At 42.6% G+C, this 18,430-nt stretch overlaps 1 protein-coding gene across 9 annotated transcripts in view; it reads left to right on the forward strand.

Annotated features, from left to right (window-relative positions):
* The window catches only part of TJP2 (tight junction protein 2), a 123,413-nt gene that overhangs the window by 73,439 nt on the left and 31,544 nt on the right, over window positions 1-18,430 (forward strand). For 5 of the 9 annotated variants that reach the window (XM_032427499.1, XM_032427493.1, XM_032427496.1 and 2 more), the window contains 4 exons: window positions 11,044-11,097; window positions 13,913-14,037; window positions 15,347-15,449; window positions 16,819-17,452. In XM_032427499.1, the coding sequence (XP_032283390.1) occupies window positions 11,053-11,097; window positions 13,913-14,037; window positions 15,347-15,449; window positions 16,819-17,452 (907 nt within the window). In that variant the 5' untranslated portion in view covers window positions 11,044-11,052. Of the gene's footprint in view, window positions 1-378; window positions 1,111-11,043; window positions 11,098-13,912; window positions 14,038-15,346; window positions 15,450-16,818; window positions 17,453-18,430 lie in introns of those variants that run through there. The other 4 variants (XM_032427494.1, XM_032427497.1, XM_032427492.1 and 1 more) reach the window with 2 other exon arrangements.

Below are 18,430 nucleotides of genomic sequence, written 5' to 3' on the forward strand. Positions count from 1 at the left end.
ACATATACAGTAGTAGCAAGAATGATGACTGGATCCCCAAGATCATGCTTCTGAAATCCCAAACCCAACTTGAACCCACAGACATCCCATAAAGTTTTTTCTAGATGTTCAAAAATCTAAAATGTGGGGCGCCTGGGTGGCTCAGTTGGTTAGGAGTCTGCCTTCAGCTCAGGTCATGATCCTGGAGTCCTGGGATCGAGTCCCGCATCGGGCTCCCTGCTCAGCGGGGAGCCTGCTTCTCCCTCTGACCCTCCCCCCTCTCATGTACTCTCTCTCTCTCATTCTCGCTCTCTCAAATAAATAAATAAATCTTAAAAAAAAAAAAAACTAAAATGTACTTTTCCACTCCCCCCCACCATTGGTAAAAACAGAAACAGATGGTATGGCTCTTTGTTACTCTTTTATCTGCTAAATTTACAGAAAGGTTAGGGAGAAGAGAAAACTCTGCTGAGTGAGCACTCTGTCCCCCAGTTAGCTCCAGGCTTTCTCTCGCCTACAGACCTCTTATCTCCAAGGATGTGAAACATCTTATCTTCAGGCCTTTAATTTCTGTGTAACATTAGCAATTCCATTCACCTGAAACATTTCATTTCTAGCCAGCTTATACCTTTTGTGTATGTGTGTACGGGAGGGTCTGTATAAATAAACACTTCTCTAAATGTTCATTTCCAGAGTTTTGCTCCAAAATGTCCTATTTGCTTAATAATTTCTGCTTTGATACTGAGTCGCTCAATATGTCTAACAAGAATATTTGCTCCGATTCTCTCGTTCCCTTCCCTTGCACGGGAGAGAGGGAGGGAAAGAAAGCCGTTCAGGTGGTGTAAATCCCGCTGCTTTCTTATTTTCCTCACAAGTAGTGCTTTTCACAGCGTTCCGGCGTCCCTGCTGTATGGATGTGTCACTGTGTGAGATGACAGCAGGATTTGCTGGGAATGTGGGCCACTATTGTCTCCGTCTTACATAACCACGTGGAGTGATGGCAATGGGTGAGCAGCCAGGGGTGTAGGCAGTGGCCTGGCTGATTAATCTCCAGAGGCCATGAAGACTGCTCAGGTCCTCCAGAGGATGTGGATCCAGGCTGTTAAAAAGTTGGGGAGATTGAAAGGCCATGTGAGTCCCTCTGCAAGCTTCCCCCCCCCTCCTTCCCAGCTTTTCTTTGCGGGAAATGGTTGGGGAGCAAAAGCTTTCTCACAGTGACTCCTTTCTCTTCGGATTTATTTGCGCTTCTGGAAGCTTTCAGTAACAAATTGTGACATGTAGCGTGTAGTCAGTGGTGGGTTTTAAAAATACTTGGCTTATTTTTAGCAGACGTGTGAAACTGATAGCCTCTTATGGGACTTAGGAATCAAAGGCTGCTGTTTTCCATGTGTTGGGAGCATTCCCAGCAAGCACTGTGTTGCTTCCTGGGAATGACTTAATTGTACTGCCTCGTAGAAGATGTTTGTGTTTGGGAATTTCTTGTTTTGGGGTAAAACTTTTTGCTTCCTGTTCTACAGAAATCTTTATTCTTATATCTAGATTCCTAAAATATAGGAAACAGTTTCTCACATGTTCTTTTTTTCCTCTTAGAATCTGAACGGTAAGTACTACTGTAATATATGAGTGTTTACTTTTATGGCTTGGGGTTTTTATCAGGCAGCTCCCTTATGGGCTGAGTTTGAATAATCTTTAGCTTTAGCTATGGCCTCCATCTCTGGGAAGTAGCAATTTGTGGACAAAAAGCCTAAAAGTTAGTTGCCTCTTGGGGGAGTAGAGGCAGTGAAGACTTTTGGTTATCTGCCTTCTGGTTGGTTTTTAACATGTTTATGTAAAATGTAGGATTTTACCTGTTTGGCCAAGATATTTTGGAGGGAAAAAACAACTTGAGGACATTTTAAAAAGATAGATCAAATTTAACTATTTGTCTTTGTCCCTTTCTCTTCATTCTTCATGTAAATACCTTACTGTTAAACACAGTTTTTTATTTATTGTAGAAAATTAGCTCCCTCTAACTTTCCGTGTTGTCTAAGAATGACTCGTTATATCAAAGGAGTTATAATTAACACAATTTACATGAAAAGTGAAAGTAAGGAGGGACTGGGGAGAAGCACACTGAAGATGCTCCTGGTGCATGGGGTGTTGACTGGGGTAGAAAGGAGACCAGGGAGTTGTGCACCCTACTGCTCCCCCAGAGCTAAATGATCTCTCCCTCACCTGCCTTCCATGCATCTCTCAAATTATTACCACCACCCTCCTTCCCTTTTCCAGTCGAGTGATCACACTTTCTTCTGCTCTTTTACTTTGCAAAGTCTGGGCTTAAAAAATATTTGGTATAATGTCCCTGTCTAGGAATCGGGTACACCTTGATGTTAACTCATATGCCTCCCTCCCCTGTTTTTGAACTTAATAAAATGTTTGGTGCACATAAAGGAATTATGTATCTAAATCATAGAGCCCAGTTATAAAATAAATACTTGTGACCTTGAGCCCATCATGCACACCCATGGAGCCTCACCAAGATGGATACAAAATCCTTTCTCTGCCTCTTCCCCAGATCACTTCATCCTGAAGTTTGTGGTTTTCATTCCCTTGCTTTTTTTTTCTTCATAGTTTTACCACACACATACACATATGCATCCCTAAACAAAATATCCCTAAAGAAAAAATTAGTTTTGCTTGCGCTTTCTTTATTGTGGTGTAAAAAAAAAAAAACAAAAACCCACAGAACATAAAACTTAGCATCTTAACTATTCTCTATTTTTTTATTTTTAAAGATTTTATTTATTTGAGAGAGAGCAAGAGAGAGAGAGAGCACGAGTGGTGTGAGGGGCAGGGGGAGAAACAGGCTCTCTGCTGAGCAGGAAGCCCGATGCGGGGCCCGATCCCCGGAGTCCAGGATCGTGACCTGAGCCTGAGCCAAAGGCGACACTTAACCGACTGAGCCACCCAGGCGCCCCCACCCCAGCATCTTAACTATTTTTAAGTGCACAGTGCAGTAGTGCTGAACATGTTCACATTGTGAAACACTGTTTGCTTTCTGAACTATATAAAAATGGTATCACGCTCTGCACATTCTTCTAGGATGTTTTTCACCCAACATTCTGTTTGAGTTGCATCTGTGTTGTGGTATGTGTGGCTCTAATTTGTTTTCATTACAGTATAATAATTGCATTTTAATAATATATTACAATTTATTTGTCTATTCTGCTCTTGATAGGTATTTGGGTTGTTTCCAGGTTTTGGCTGTTGAGAATGTTGCTGCTGTGAATACTCTGTGTGTGTATCCTTGTCACTTATTCCTACATTCCTCTTGGGCCTCTGTTCAGGAGAGAAATCACTGCAGCATGGAGTATGTGTGTCTTTGGCTCTGATACATGTGAGCTCTTCCTGGGGCCCTGTATGTAAAGCTCCTCAGAGCTAAACAACAGTCCGCTGGCTTTCACACAGAGAGTGTCTGAATATTGATAGCAATTCTGGGATCTGGGCATAGCCCAGCACAGCTTGGGTGGGGCCCAAGCCCAGTGGCCCAGTTTGAGAGGCATGAGCTGAAGCCCTCAGCTAAGCTGCTGCGCTGACATACCCAGAGATGATGTTCTGAGGAATGTGTGACTGTGTGGGGTGCTCTTTGTTTTCCAAAAGGTATTTAGATAGACGAGGCAGGAAGACACTCAGTGATTTTCTTTCTGGGCACACTGTGGTTGGTAAACACTCCATGGGCTTTGGTGTTTTTTTATTTGCCCGTGTATCAAAAGGGCCACAAATCACATGCTTGGAGCTTAATAAACATTTTTGAATGAATGAATGACTAAGTTAGCGAGTGAATGAAGGGTTTTCTCTGAGACCTTCATAAAAAGTCATAGTTCTGTGGGCTAGTAAGTACACGATTATGGTATATATTAATAGCTTTCAAAAGAGCTATTAAAATGTATTTTTACTTCAGTTTCCTCATCTTTAAAAAATAAGATTTTAAATTCATCACTTACTGTAACAGAATATATATTCTTTTAATATTATGTTTAAGTAGTTAATATTTATGTCCCAGCCCACTAACCCTAGGTAAAGAAGAAGCCACTTATAATCTGATTAGTTCATACAAGTTGGTGAGCTCTTTGGGCACCTGGCAAGGTCTGATTGATTATTTAGCTCAGTCCTGTTGAGGTGGTAGTGGTAGGAATAGGGGTTTAATTCTCTTTCTGATAAATCTAATTTAAATTACTCCTGTGGGCAAGGGTGCCTGGGTGGCTCAGTCGTTAAGCGTCTGCCTCTGGCTCAGGTCATGATCCCAGGAACCTGGGATCGAGCCCCACCTGGGCTTCCTGCTCAGTGGGAGGCCTGCTTCTCCCTCTCCCTCTGACTCCCTCCCCGCCCCCCAACTTGGGTTCTCTCTTACTCGCTCAGCTCTCACTCAAATAAATAAATAAATAAATCTTAAAAAAAAAAAAATTACTCCTGTGGGCAGCATAGGAATACATAGATAGTATAATCTCATTATGGAGGAACAGTGAATTTCAAAAGCCAGATTCATTCTACTTGGGAAACATTTAAAAAATAAAGTTTTGTAGCAACTCATTCATTTGGCTAAATGATAACAAATTTTAAATCCAAAACTTTTAAAAGAGAATTTGCTGTTTTTATTTTTAAAATAAAAATGTATTCTAAAACTAATGTGCTCATATAAAAATATTCTCTGCCATACCACAACTCCTGGGGAAATTCAACATTTTTTTGTATTCTTCCCATCTCTTCCCTATATGCTTATACAAGGTTTATACCAATTTATATTCCCACCCCTTCCACCAAGAGTAGACAGACCTAAAAATAGAAAACCAACTAGTTCTCTCTCTCTTTTTTTGTTTAATTTAATTTAATTTTTTTTAAGATTTTATTTATTTATTTGACAGAGACAGAGAGAGCAGGAACACAAGCAGGGGGAGTGGGAGAGGGAGAAACAGGCTTCCTGCCGAGCAGGGAGCCTGATGCAGGGCTCAATCCCAGGACCCTGGGATCATGACCTGAGCCGAAGGCAGACGCTTAACGACTGAGCCACCCAGGCGCCCTCTCTCTCTTTTTTTAAAGATTTTATTTATTTATTTGTCAGACAGAAAGAGAGAGAGCACAAGCAGGGAGAGCACCAGGCAGAGGGAGAAGCAGGCTCCCTGCTGAGCAAGGAGCCTGGTGCGGCACTCGATCCCAGGACCCTGGGATCATGACCCGAGCTGAAGGCAGACATTTAACCATGTGAGCCACCCAGGTGTCCTGCTCTTTCCCTCTTTAATTGAAAACATAGTAATCATAATAAAGTTAAAAAAAAAATGATGGAAGTTAAACAATTATTTTCAGTGCCTGTATATCTCATTGTGTTGATTCATTTAACCCAAATAATCACTCCCTCTTTGGACATTATGCTCCCTCCCACCCCATAGCATTGCCCAATCCTAGGGGTGACTGTCATGGTATTGGTTAGTTCTTTCCTGATGATTTTTAGATAAATATTTTGGAGAGGGTGCTATATGACGTTTCTTCTTAATGTGTAGGGATATTGCTATATTCAAAGAAGAGTTGGCATCTGTATTTATTTTACCCCAACTTCCAGATTAATTCAGTTGGTTGAAATTTGCCAGCTTTAAGATAGTGTCAAGCGCTGAGAAGATGAATTTGGGGAGCATGCATGCTAGTAAAGTTCATTTCTAGTTGGTAGGTGACTGGTTAAGGCCACGTTGAAACCTGAAGGTGCCAAGGAGTTAGGAGGTGTTCTGTGGAAACAGCAGGAGATGATCAATTCTGATGAACTAGGTTTCTGCTTCCTGTTTCCTTTTAAGAAAACTTTCTTTTTTAAAAAATAGAAAACTTTATTAAAACCTTGGAGAACTTGTGTTACACAGGCACACATTAGACGTGGACTGCAGCGTCCCAGGGCCGGCCGGCGATGACGCACTCCCAGAACACCAGGTCACACAGGCACTCGAGTTCCCAGCCCTAAGCACCTCAGGGGTGCTGTCCCAGAAGGAGGGGGCCACCAACTGTAATAGAAAACTTCCTTTAGGGAGGCGCCTGGTGGCTCAGTTGGTTAAGCGTCTCCCTTCGGCTCAGGTCATGATCCCAATGTCCCGGGATCGAGCCCCACATCAGGCTCCCTGCTCAGCGGGGAGTCTGCTTCTCCCTCTGCCCTTCACCCTGCTCGTGCTCTCGCTTTTGCTCTTGCTGTCTCTGATAAATAAAATCTTAAAAAAAAGAAAAGAAAATTTCCTTTAGGAAAACTTGCTAGTAGAAATCTGTGCCTTAATCATATTAACAACTGATGAATGGACAGTGTATCCACTTCTTGGTTTATTGAGAGGGACACCTGTCTGCGTGCCTCTGTGCACCAACACTGTACTAAGAGGTAAGGGACAAAAGGGAGTGAGTAAGATATAAAATTCTTATCTGAAAATCCACTTTCCTTTTCTTCCAATCGACAGTCGTCATGATGAACAAACTTAAATAATTGGGGAGGTTTACATAATTTAGATAATGATCTTTTTGAATGTTTACATGTTTCATTGTGTTGATGTGCCTTCATTTAGCCTAAACATCAGCCCTGTGGGATGCTGATCCCACCCACCCCACCCCCGTCCCATAGCACCTGGTTCCAGGTGTGCTGTAGCAGAGGTGCTAGTTCTTGCCTGTTCCTCAGACAATTTGTATTTTCTCTTTAACCCTAGAGGTGATTTTTTATTCTAGTTTTTAATCTAAGAATTCTGATCTCTTGGAGCCAGATGGTATTAGCCATGGAAATGTCCTAAAAGTGAGTAGATAGCAGGAGAGTGAGCTAAAGGATTATGACTTCCTCTCACTCTGAGTCATCAGTTACAGCTACTCAAGAGTAGACTGGTTTACCTTCTGTACCAAACAAAATTGCTTTTTTCTAACCCCCCTTTGCCAAAGGGAACAAATGATCGGCTCCAACAGATCAGTTGATAGAATTGTCTTTTATATTAAGTTGTGTTCTCCCCAAGTCAGAGTTTGTTAACCAGGGGAAAAAGAAGCACATCATCTGGACATTTTTTTAATTCTTTTCTCTCTCTCATACTAGTATCAGTGCAAGAATGGCAAATTTTATTTGAAAAAATTTTATTTTATTTTATTTTATTTTAAGATTTTATTTATTTATTTGAGAGAGAATGAGGGAGAGCACATGAGAGGGGGGAGGGTCAGAGGGAGAAGCAGACTCCCTGCCGAGCAGGGAGCCCGATACGGGACTCGATCCCGCTACTCCAGGATCATGACCTGAGCCGAAGGCAGTGGCTTAACCAACTGAGCCACCCAGGCGCCCCTGAAAAAATTTTATTTTTGTTAAAGATTTTATTTGACAGAGAGATACACAGTGAGAGAGGGAACACAAGTGGGAGAGGGAGAAGCAGGCTCCCCGCGGAGCAGGGAGCCCGATGCGGGGTTCAATCCCAGGACCCTGGGACCATGACCCGAGCCCAAGGCAGACGCTTAACGACTGAGCCACCCAGGTGCCCCTTTATTTTTTTTTTTAAACTGCTAGTTTTTCTTAAATTATTTTAATTTGTGTATTAGTAAGGCCTTTTATTTATATAATTATATTTCTTTGTGTCCTTATGTTTTAGAAATTTCCTATTAAAAAACATAGCTGGGGGTACCTGGGTGGCTCAGTCGGTTAAACGTCTGACTCTTGATTTCAGGTTAGGTCATGGTGTCAGGGTCATGAGATTGAGCCTTGCCTTGGGTTCCACATTGGGCATGGAGCCTGCTTATGGTTCTCTGTCTCACTTGCCCTCTGCGTCCTCCCACCTGTTCACTCATACTCTCTCTCTAAAAAAGTAAAAATAAACAGCTGCACCTTCTTGTTTTTAATCCATCCTGACAGTCTGCCTATATTTATTGTGATTACTTTTCTATATTCTTCTATATTCTAGTTTATGTTTTATATTTGTGCTGTTTTTTCTAAATTTCCCCTTTTGCCTTTTTTGGATTGACTTTGGTTTTTTGTTTTATTTTTCCCTCTGCTGTGTTGGAAGTTACGTATTTACTATAAGTATTCCTATAGTGGTTACCCCAGAAAACTTAAGTAGATTTAACTCTGTGAAGTTCAGAATTAATCAGTTTAATTCTGCTCCTGAATAAAACATTTAGAATAATCTAATTATGTTAAAGTCTTCTGGATTTACATGGAATGTTGCCCAGTGCTTTGGTTCCTACTTGTTTAACCCTACAAAATTACACATTATTATTACAGCTGAATATAGCCAGTTCAGGTTTACTCATATTCCTTCTTGCACCTTGGGCCTTACTTCTGGTATTATTTTCTTTTTTTCTGAAATATCCTTTGGAAATTGTTTTATTGCTGGTCTAGGGTAGTAATCTCTCCCAATTTTTATTTTTTAAAAAATGTCTTTTCTGCCCTTTAAATTAACATGTATTGTTTTTTAAAATATTATTCTATTGATTTTGGGCTTCCATCATTGCTGTTTAGAAGTCCGCTCTTAGGGGCACCTGGGTGGCTCAGTTGGTTAAGTGTCTGCCTTCAGCTCAGGTCATGATCAGGGATCGAGTCCTGCATCGGGCTCCCTGCTCACAGGGGAGTCTGCTTCTCCCTCTGTCCCTCCCCCTGCTCATGCTCTCTCTCTCTCTCTCTCAAATAAAATCTTAAGAAAAAAGTCAGCTGTTACTCTAATTGTTCTTTTACAAGTCTTTACATTTTTTTCTGCCTCGGGATTACCATGTATTTAAAGGTGTTTTTCTCCCCTGGTGTGTTTTCTGACTGGTGTGAGGTTGTTATCTCATTGTGGTTTTGATTTGTATTTCCCTGATGCCAAGTGATGTTGAGCACTTTTTCATGTGTCTGTTGGCCATTTGGATGTCTTCTTTGGAAAAATGTCTGTTCATGTCTTTTGCCCGTTTCTTGATTGGATTATTTGTTCTTTGAGTGTTGAGTTTGATAAGTTCTTTATAGATTTTGGATACTAGCCCTTTATCTGATATGTCATTTGCAAATATCTTCTCCCATTCTATCAGTTGTCTTTTGGTTTTGTCGACTGTTTCCTTTGCCATGCAAAAGCTTTTTATCTTGATGAAGTCCCAATAGTTCATTTTGCCCTTGTTTCCTTTGCCTTTGGAGACATGCCTAGCAAGAAGTTGCTGTGGCCGAGGTCACAGAGGTTGCTTCCTGTGTTCTCCTCTAGGATTTTGATGGATTCCTGTCTCACATTTACGTCTTTCAGTCATTTTGAGTCTATTTTTGTGTATGGTGTAAGGAAATGGTTCAGTTTCTTCCTTCTGCATGTGACTGTCCAATTTTCCCAACACTATTGTTGAAGAGACTGTCTTTTTTCCATTGGATATTCTTTCCTGCTTTGTCGAAGATTAGTTGACCACAGAGTTGAGGGTACATTTTTGGGATCTCTCTTCTGTTCCATTGATCTATGTGTCTAAATATTTTTTTTAAGATTTATTTAATTGAGAGAGAGAGAGAAGCAGACTCCCTGAGTGGGGAGGCCAAGTGGGGCTCAATCCCAGGACCCCAAGATCATGACCTGAGCCAAAGGCAGATACTTAACCGACTGAGCCACCCAGCGACACCCTGTCCCCTTTTAATTTCTTATGATAAACTTCATATTGTACCTACCTCTCTGAGTCTGTGACTGATAATATCCAATATTTATAGTGTTTGACTCTGCAGTTTTCTGTTTCTTTCAACTCTCACTCATGATAACTTGTTATGTGTGTATGCATTCCAGTTGTGAGCTCATGTTCCTCAGATACGCACCTGGGGGATTCTCCGAAACCTGTGTTCTGGTATGTTCCTTGGAGAGAATTTGCATTTGCCCTTGTGTACCTGTGTGGCAGTACCATGCAGAACCACTCTGAGAGTGCTTTGAGGAGGTACAGTTGTGTCTGTGATGGGACTGTAGTCCCAAACTTGTGAGTATAGGGCTCTTGATAGGAATGCTCCAGGGAGATATTTTTAGTTATTTCCACTCTGCTCAGAGTCGAGGATGAGTTAGGATGTGTCCCTGCCATCTCCATCAGCCTAATGGTATTTTTTCCCCTACTACATCCAGTCCGATTTAATCTCCACCCTGTTTGGTTCCTACATTTTATCTCTCTTCCCAGCCTCCTGTTCAAATGCCTGCTTCAGTGCTGGTTTATCTCTTTGGCTTTGAGCTTTCTTGGTATTTCTAGCCTTTAAGAATTTCTCCTCAAAGGCAGCCTGCATTTAATGGATTATTATTAGTATTTTTAAACTGATAGCTACCAATTTCAGGCCTTTCTAGACGTGTATTTTGGAATATTGTAAGAAACTGAAGCCTCCATCGATTTATGCAGGCATTTTCATCTTTCATGTCCAGCAGTACTGATGGAGAAGAGGTTACCCAACTGGGCACTCTCTGAGGAGGCCAGGGATTCCTTTAGACATAAAAATGTGTAAAATTTGCCTTAGAGATCACCCTTGACAGGAAGAGAGGGAGCAGTGATTTAAAAAAAAAAAAAAAAAAAAAGAATAAAATACCTGTTTGAAACTCTAGATTTCAGGGTGCCTGGGTGGCATAGTGCGTTAAGCGTCCCAACTCTTGGTTTCAGCTCAGGTCATGATCTCAAGGTCATGAGATTGAGCCCCGATTCAGGCTCTGCACTCAGCAGGTCTGCTTGGGATTCTCTTTGCCTCTCCCCATGCCTCTGTATGCTGGCTCTCTCGCTCAAGTAAATAAATAAATCTTAAAAAAAAAAAAAAAGAAAGAAAGAAAGAAAAACTCTAGATTTCTTTTTTGAGGGATTTTATAATGATTGTTTTGGCATGGTGATAGTAAAAAAGCTCAACACTTAATATTTATATATCTCTTATGTATTTCACTAATTTTCTAGTATTGTTAAGACTGCCATTTGATTGAAGGAGTGTTTGAAAATAGGTAATATAATGTTCCTTAAAAATACCAACTCTTTTTGGTTTGTAGAATGTATGAACTGGACTTTATATTGAGACATTTTCCTTTATAGCTTTATTTCTAGCATTGAAGTGTTTGTGGTTTTAATCAAATTGGTCTTACTGTTTTAAAACAGGCTCCAGGCATGGAAGAACTGATATGGGAACAGTACACTGTGACCCTACAAAAGGTGAGTGCGGTACAGTTCATATACGCTACAATTATGTCCTTGAATTTACAGGTCATGGGTCTCACTCATTTTTGCCCAAACACAGTTATTCCCCCTTAAGGTGGATGATGCATTGTAGCTTGCAATAATTACTGCATTATCAAAGATTTGCATGTTATTTATATTTTTTGGTTAAGGTCTGTATAATAGAAAATTATAGAGGTTATTTAGTGTATTCACTTATCTCTAGACAGAATAGGCTGTGGAAAAAAGAGAGAAAAGGAGATGAGAAATGGAAATAACTCGTACTGTTTAAGGATGTTGAGGTAACTTCTACAACTTTTATAACTTTTTTAAAAAGATTTTTATTCATTTATTTGACAGAGAGCACACACAAGCAGGGCAAGCGGCAGGGAGAGGGAGAAGCAGGCTCCCCACTGAGCAGGGAGCCTGATGCGGGGCTTCATCCCAGGACCCTAGGATCATCACCTGAGCCGGCGGCAGACACTTAACCAACTGAGCCACCCAGGCACCCCAGTTTTTTTTTAAAGATTTTATTTATTCATTTGAGAGAGAGACAGAAAGCATGAGCAGGGGGGAGAGGCAGAGGGAGAGGGAGAAGCAGGCTCCCCACTGAGCAGAGAGCCTGATGCGGGTTCGATCCCAGGATTCCAGGATCATGAGCTGAGCTGAAGGCAGACACTTAACCATCTGAGCCACCGGGTGCCTGGGTGGCTCAGATGGTTAAGCGTCTGCCTTCGGCTCAGGTCGTGATCTCAGGGTCCTGGGATCGAGTCCCGCATCGGGCTCCCTGCTCCTTGGGAGCCTGCTTCTCCCTCTGCCTTTCTCTCTCGCTCTGTCTCTCATGAATAAAAAAAAAAAAAAAATCTGAGCCACCCAGGCACCCCAGGTACCCCAGCTTTGATAATTTTAATTGTAACAAATGAAGTCTAAACTAAATTTTAAAACATTGGTTTAGCAGTCAGGAGACATGGGTGTATTCCTTGTCCCACTCATGATTATATTAAGAGGTGCTGAGTTAATCAGATTTTAAAAAATCTTCCCCTCTTGCCCATGGTATTGAAAATAGAAGTAGTACCAGATATAAATGTATTTCACTTAATTTTTAAAGTTATTTCACAGGTATTGCTCCTCTTGATTAAATGAGGTAATACAAACAGCTTCTAGTACATGGAGTCCAGCACATAATGGTTGCTTAATATATGTTCTTTTCCTTTTTATTCTTCTGACAGCGGAGTTTGAGGTAGGCATGACAGGTGTTAGCCCCACTTGAAACAAGCACAGCCATCGAGAGTCTGTATGTGATCTGTGTGCAGCTGGGCTGACCTGAACAGTCCTGAGGTCTTACTCCTTCAGCTGCCCGGTCAGCATCTCTGTGACTTTTGTGGGCTCCGCTGGGATCTTAGTCCTGCTCTGAATCCCTCCAGGCTCTGGATTCTAAAGTTCCTCAGAGAGAGTTTTCCTTTGACCCATAGAACTGTGAACTTTTCAAACCCTGACTTCGGTGAAAAGTTAGTTCCTATATAAATGAATTAAATTAATCCCGGTAGAAAAAAACCCAGATCAGTGCTTAGGTGCCGAAACTTCTAGAGCAGTGACATAACACGATTTCTGCTGGTGAGTGGTTCCCCCCTTGAGTCTTAATTTTCAACTGTAGTCCTCTTCTGACTCTTCTCCACACCCTGCCTCCAGCATTTCACATGCCCCTTGAGTGGCAAAGGTGAGAGACATTTTAGGTCTAGTACAGAGGATGGAGCTACCTCTGTATAAAGCAGCCACCTAGGTGATAGTGCTGCCCCATCCAAAGCCATGTAATTAAGGGACAATCGGCTAGCCTGTTTGGTGTTGCTAACTGTTGGTCTCCAGTTGGCACAGTGGGTCCCATGTGGGAAGTCTTCCATGGAGGCGGGTGGGCGGGGGGAGACATGGACTTTCTTTTATTCTCTGAGTACGTATCTATAGTTATAATCACATATAGCCATATCATCTGGATGAAACCTTGGGAGCTTAGCTTTATTAAAGGTTTTATTTTTAAATAATCCCTACACCCAACATGGGGCTCGAACTCACAACCCCGAGATCAAGATTCACATGCTCCACCAACTGAGCCAGCCAGGCGCCCCGGGAGCTTAGCTTTTTTAAATACTGAAATGAATTAGGGTTATGTATTATCTGGGTTCACTGTTTTACATTTCTAAACCAATCGTGATGTAATTAATCTGTATTTTCTGTCTTATATGTATGCAGGAAGGAGTTTAATGCTTTGCTCTCTCATAAGGTCTTAAAAGTATGTTTATCTTCAGATTTTATCTTTAAAGTCCATTTATTTATTTATTTATTTTTTTTGTCACCCTATGTTAAAATGAAACCACCAATTCACCTAGCTTGGAAGTTAAAGGTATACTTTAAAAATAGGGTTTTAGCGCAGAAGCAGTTGTGACTGAAGCTGTTGCAGCCCAGGCCAGGATATGAGAACAGGTGTGACTGGCGTTTGAATAGCACATCCCTGTTTGGACAGAAGATGTTATTTCCCAACCCCTGCCAGCTTCTACTGAGACCTCCAGTCTATGCTATCAGTCTTTTCTGGCTTTTCACAAGACTGTTTCTTTTAGATAAGGAATTTCCCTTTATAAACCTGTCAGCTAACCATGGTGGCTTTATTTTGTTTCTCATTTGTTTCTGGAAGCCCTCTGTTCCTGAGCTGTCTCTGGTTATTGGTTTGACCTTTATTTTATTGAGTGCTTGTAATAAATCCTGAAAGCCACTTATGGAAGGATTTTTATTTTTTAATTTTTCTCTTAACTCCAATGAACAGGATTCCAAAAGAGGATTTGGAATTGCAGTGTCTGGAGGCAGAGACAATCCCCACTTTGAAAATGGAGAAACGTCAATTGTCATTTCTGATGTGCTCCCGGGTGGGCCCGCTGATGGGCTGCTTCAGTGAGTGTCCTTGTGTCCCAGCCCCAGTCCCTGCCCGCCCCACTGGTTGGTTCTAGACAGGGTGCTTGGGGGGTGGGGGGTGTGCACTTAAAAAAAAAAGAGCTTTTACATAAACTGAAAAGTTTTAGGGGAGGGGGGTGGGAGGATGGGGTAACTGGGTGATGAACATTAAGGAGGGCACATGATGTAATAAGCACTGGGTGTTATATAAGACTGATGAATCACTGAACTCTCTACCTCTGAAACTAATAATACACTATATGTTAATTAATTGAATTTAAATTTAAAAAAATCATTTAAAAAAAAAGTTTTTAAGCAAGAATTGAGACCGTAACACACCATGTTTTAACAATCCCCAAACCTTTGGAAATACCCAAACTTTGGAGGGAGGAGAGCAGTCATTTCCACAGGGAAATAGTTATAACTATCACAGCTATCATTCATTTCTGATGTGAAGTACAAAATCAGCATGTTTTCCCCTTATCCCCAACACTTTATATTTATTTTACCTTATATTCATTCAGAATTTAATGAGGATACTTTGGCTTAATGATGATCTGATTTGTAAGAAGAATGTGGAAATTGGGAAAATTTAGTACATGAAAACAGATTTTCCAATTTCCACCCTTCTGGTCTGAGGAGATTATGCCATTTTAAAAGATGCATATCTGAGTTCCCTTGGGATAATTTCTCAGGGCAGAATCTAAAATTAATTATATGACTGCCTTGGCCAGAGAGCTTAAAAGTTTAGGTTCTGTTGGCATTTCATGTCTGTATGGTCATTTCTAAGTCAGCAGTCTTTCATACAGAGAGCAGTGTAGAATTAAAAAATAATATTTGGGATGAGATAAGTAAGGTTTTAATGACCTCAAAATTTCTTTAATAATCTGAGGCAAACTCCTGATCTCTTCCCCTCCCCTTAAAAACACAGGTGGGTATCAACCTGCTTTGGGGGCTATTTATAGACTTCCTGAAGCCCACCGTGCACCTTGCATGGACAGGGAGGGCCTGATGCAGAAGTTCCTTTTGTGCCTAGATCTTGCCACTGCTCAGTGCCTCCTGGAGGAACCCTTTGTTGTGGGTCATCCCCGGCTGGTTTCCAGTAGACTATGTCAAAAGTGGGCTGAGCCTCTCATGGGTTCCTTCCTAAGAAGGGCTTACAGTGAGTTGACTGATTTAGACTCAGGAGTCATGACTGAGTCTTTTAAGCATTTGGGGTCAATTTGCTTCTTCTGTGTGTTCCTAAATAAACAGTTTACAGTGAATAGATGGGAGTTTTTCACATCTTGTTTTTATTTTTTGTTTGCAGAGAAAACGACAGGGTGGTCATGGTTAATGGCACCCCCATGGAGGATGTGCTTCATTCATTTGCTGTTCAGCAGCTGAGAAAAAGTGGGAAGATCGCTGCCATTGTAAGCTCTGGGTTTGCTTTCAGCTTGCCTCAACAGCATCTTGTTTTTATGCTCAGAAGAAAATTACCACTTGCTTTTAAGCACTTGACAGAATTATATAATTTAGGGGCTGCTAATTTCTTGTTTCCTCTACTTTGGGGTGACGTTATGGATGATATAAAGATGTAAGTAATTTCTCCCTGCCTTTTCCTCATCCTTCTCCTAACTTTCAATGACTCTCTTATCTCAGGAACCAGGCTAGACAATCAGAGAATTAACTAGATTGAGAACACTTGTAAAACACCATTAATATACAAAATAAATTTCAGCTCAAAAACCCATTTGTAAAGGCCCAAACAGGATCTGTCATGTCTCAGTGAACTAGACTGTCTTAGGAGATATTGGCAGTCTGTAGCATTCATTCATTTATTTGCTCACTCAATCATTCAGCAAACACTGGTTGAGAATCAGCTATGAGCCAGATGCTACCTGAGCCTGGAGCAGGGAGTGCTTACCCCAGCCGGGCAAATGGACACATGCAGCGAAAATTGGAATACAGTATGTTTAAAGGCAGTGCTAGGGGGATGTACCGGGTATGTGGTATTTTTTTTTTTCAACTGTATATTATGAAATTTTCAAACAAAAAGAAAAGTTCAAAGATTAGTGTAATAAACAATATATCTTGTACAGTGTTAATATTCTACCATCTTCATCTGATTTTTCTATATATACATATTTTTAGTGAACCATTTGAAAGAAAGTTGCAGAGAGGACAGTGTCAATCCTACTTACTTCAGCATACATCTCCTAAATAAGGACATTCTTCTACATAACTATAACACTGTCATCCTATCTAAGGAAATTAATAGTGACGTTAAAGTATCATCTAATATCCAGTCCAAAATCCCAAGACATGTTTGATAAAAGACTTTTCTTCCCTATCCAGGGTCCAATCAGAGCTCAATCACTGCACTGGGTCCTTATCTCTTTAGTGCCTTTTTAATCTAAAGTGTCCTTCTTTCTCCTTGCCTTCCCATGCGCGCAGCCACCCCCTCACCCCCCAATTAATGACATTGACTTTTGGATGAATCTAGGCAGTTGTATCTAGAATGTCTCAATTTCTGGATTTTTATAACTTAGTGATTTAAAGTTCCTTGATGCTATTCACACTCTGAGTAGAAGGAGATTTTCCGAGGCACTGTGTTCAGAGTTACACTCATTGCCTTATACTCAACCCTGTGCGGTATTTTTTTACTCGAGGAACCGGAGGCTTAGTGAGTTGAGGCGGACAGAGATTTACTGAAAAGAGAACCAGGGCTGGGCTCTGAACCACTGCATTTTTTCTATTTAATTGTCATTGTCCTGCATTCCCACTGTGTTTGGGTGACAGGTGGTCAAGAGGCCGCGGAAGGTCCAGCTGGCCCCACCCCAGGGCAGCCCACCCGTTGATGAGGATGACCGTGCTTTTGAGGTGATGGACGAGTTCGACGGCAGGAGTGCCCGCAGCGGGTACAGCGAGAGGAGCGGGCGCGGCAGTCACGGTGGGCGCAGCCGCAGCTGGGCGGACAGCCCGGAGAGGGGGCGTCCCCACGAGCGGGCGCGGAGCCGGGAGCGCGAGCGCAGCCGCGGCCGGAGCCTGGAGCGCGGTTTGGACGCCGAAGACTGCGGGCGGGCCCGAGAGCGCAGCCGCGGCCGGAGCCTGGAGCGGGGCCTGGACGACGACGACTGCGGGCGGGCCCGAGAGCGCAGCCGCGGCCGGAGCACTGACCGGGCCTATGACCAGTACGACCAGGCCTACGACCGGGGCTATGACGGCGCCTACGACCGCACCTACAGCCCAGAGGCGGAGTACGGCCGCAGGGCCCAGCCCCATGCCCGGTACTCGGCGCCCCGGAGCCGCAGCCGCGAGCACTTGCACTCCCGCAGCCCCAGCCCTGAGCTGAGGCAGCGGCCGGACCACGCAGAAACCCCCGACTCGGACAGGCCCATCGGGGTCCTTCTGATGAAAAGCAAAGCAAATGAAGGTGGGCATGCTCGACGAAGAAAAGCACTGTTACAACAGCTAACTTCTTACGTGGCATTTAGTGTGTGCCAAGCACTGATTGGCTCATTTCTTCCTCATGACCAGCGTGGGGGAGTTTCTTATATCTTCGTTACATAGGCAAGGAAAGTGAGGCACAGAAAAGTTCATTAACTTGCGCAAAGCTCTCATTACCGGCAGAGCCAGACTGCAGAAAGGTGGCTTTAAACTCCTAGGCCAGGGGTTCGCTACCTTGCCGTAAATGCAGATTCTCAGGCCCCAGCTCAGCCCCATGGAATCAGAAACCCTGCGGAGAGCCCCTGGAGTCTGTGTGTTAGTAAGCTGTCCTGGGGAGCCTGGTGTAGCTAAATGGTAAAACCACGGGAGTGGATAGGACTCTAGCTGATCGTGAGTTTTTGCTCTATGTCAGGCCTGTGCTGAATAAATACTCTCTTACTCCTCACCAGAAGCCTATGTGGTAGGTAGAAGGCTTCCTTCCTGTTGTACAGTGGGGAGGACCATGGTGCAGAGAGGTTTGGGCCCACAGATGAGCTGGGCCCTCTCCCAGGCTGCCTGTCCCACACTGCATTCCTTGGAGCACTTGCACACCCTTCATTTCATCCAAAATTCACTAAAGCCCCGTGTGGCAGCTAGAGAAGCCAGCAGTACCTGTGGTTTAGGTGACAGTCTGAAACTCGGAGAAGGGAAGTGACTTGCCCACATCTTGAAGTCGGTGAGTACGTGGTGGAGCCAGAAGTCGAACTCCATCTCCTGGAAGTAGATACAGAAACAAGCAGGTGAATGAACAGGGCTTTAGAGCCTGTGCAGAGATACTCCTTGCATCACTTCTTGGTTCTGACTTTTTAAATTACTTGCAATGTATCTTTTCTCTCCTTTTGTTCTCTAATTCTCCTTCCAAGAGGAAAAGAGATGAAGAGCACCCCAGAAGGCAAAGGGAACTTCTTGCCCTTTAGGTTGGGAA

Source organism: Phoca vitulina, unplaced genomic scaffold (assembly GCF_004348235.1).
Source record: "Phoca vitulina isolate PV1807 unplaced genomic scaffold, GSC_HSeal_1.0 scaffold37, whole genome shotgun sequence".
Taxonomy (NCBI): domain Eukaryota; kingdom Metazoa; phylum Chordata; class Mammalia; order Carnivora; family Phocidae; genus Phoca; species Phoca vitulina.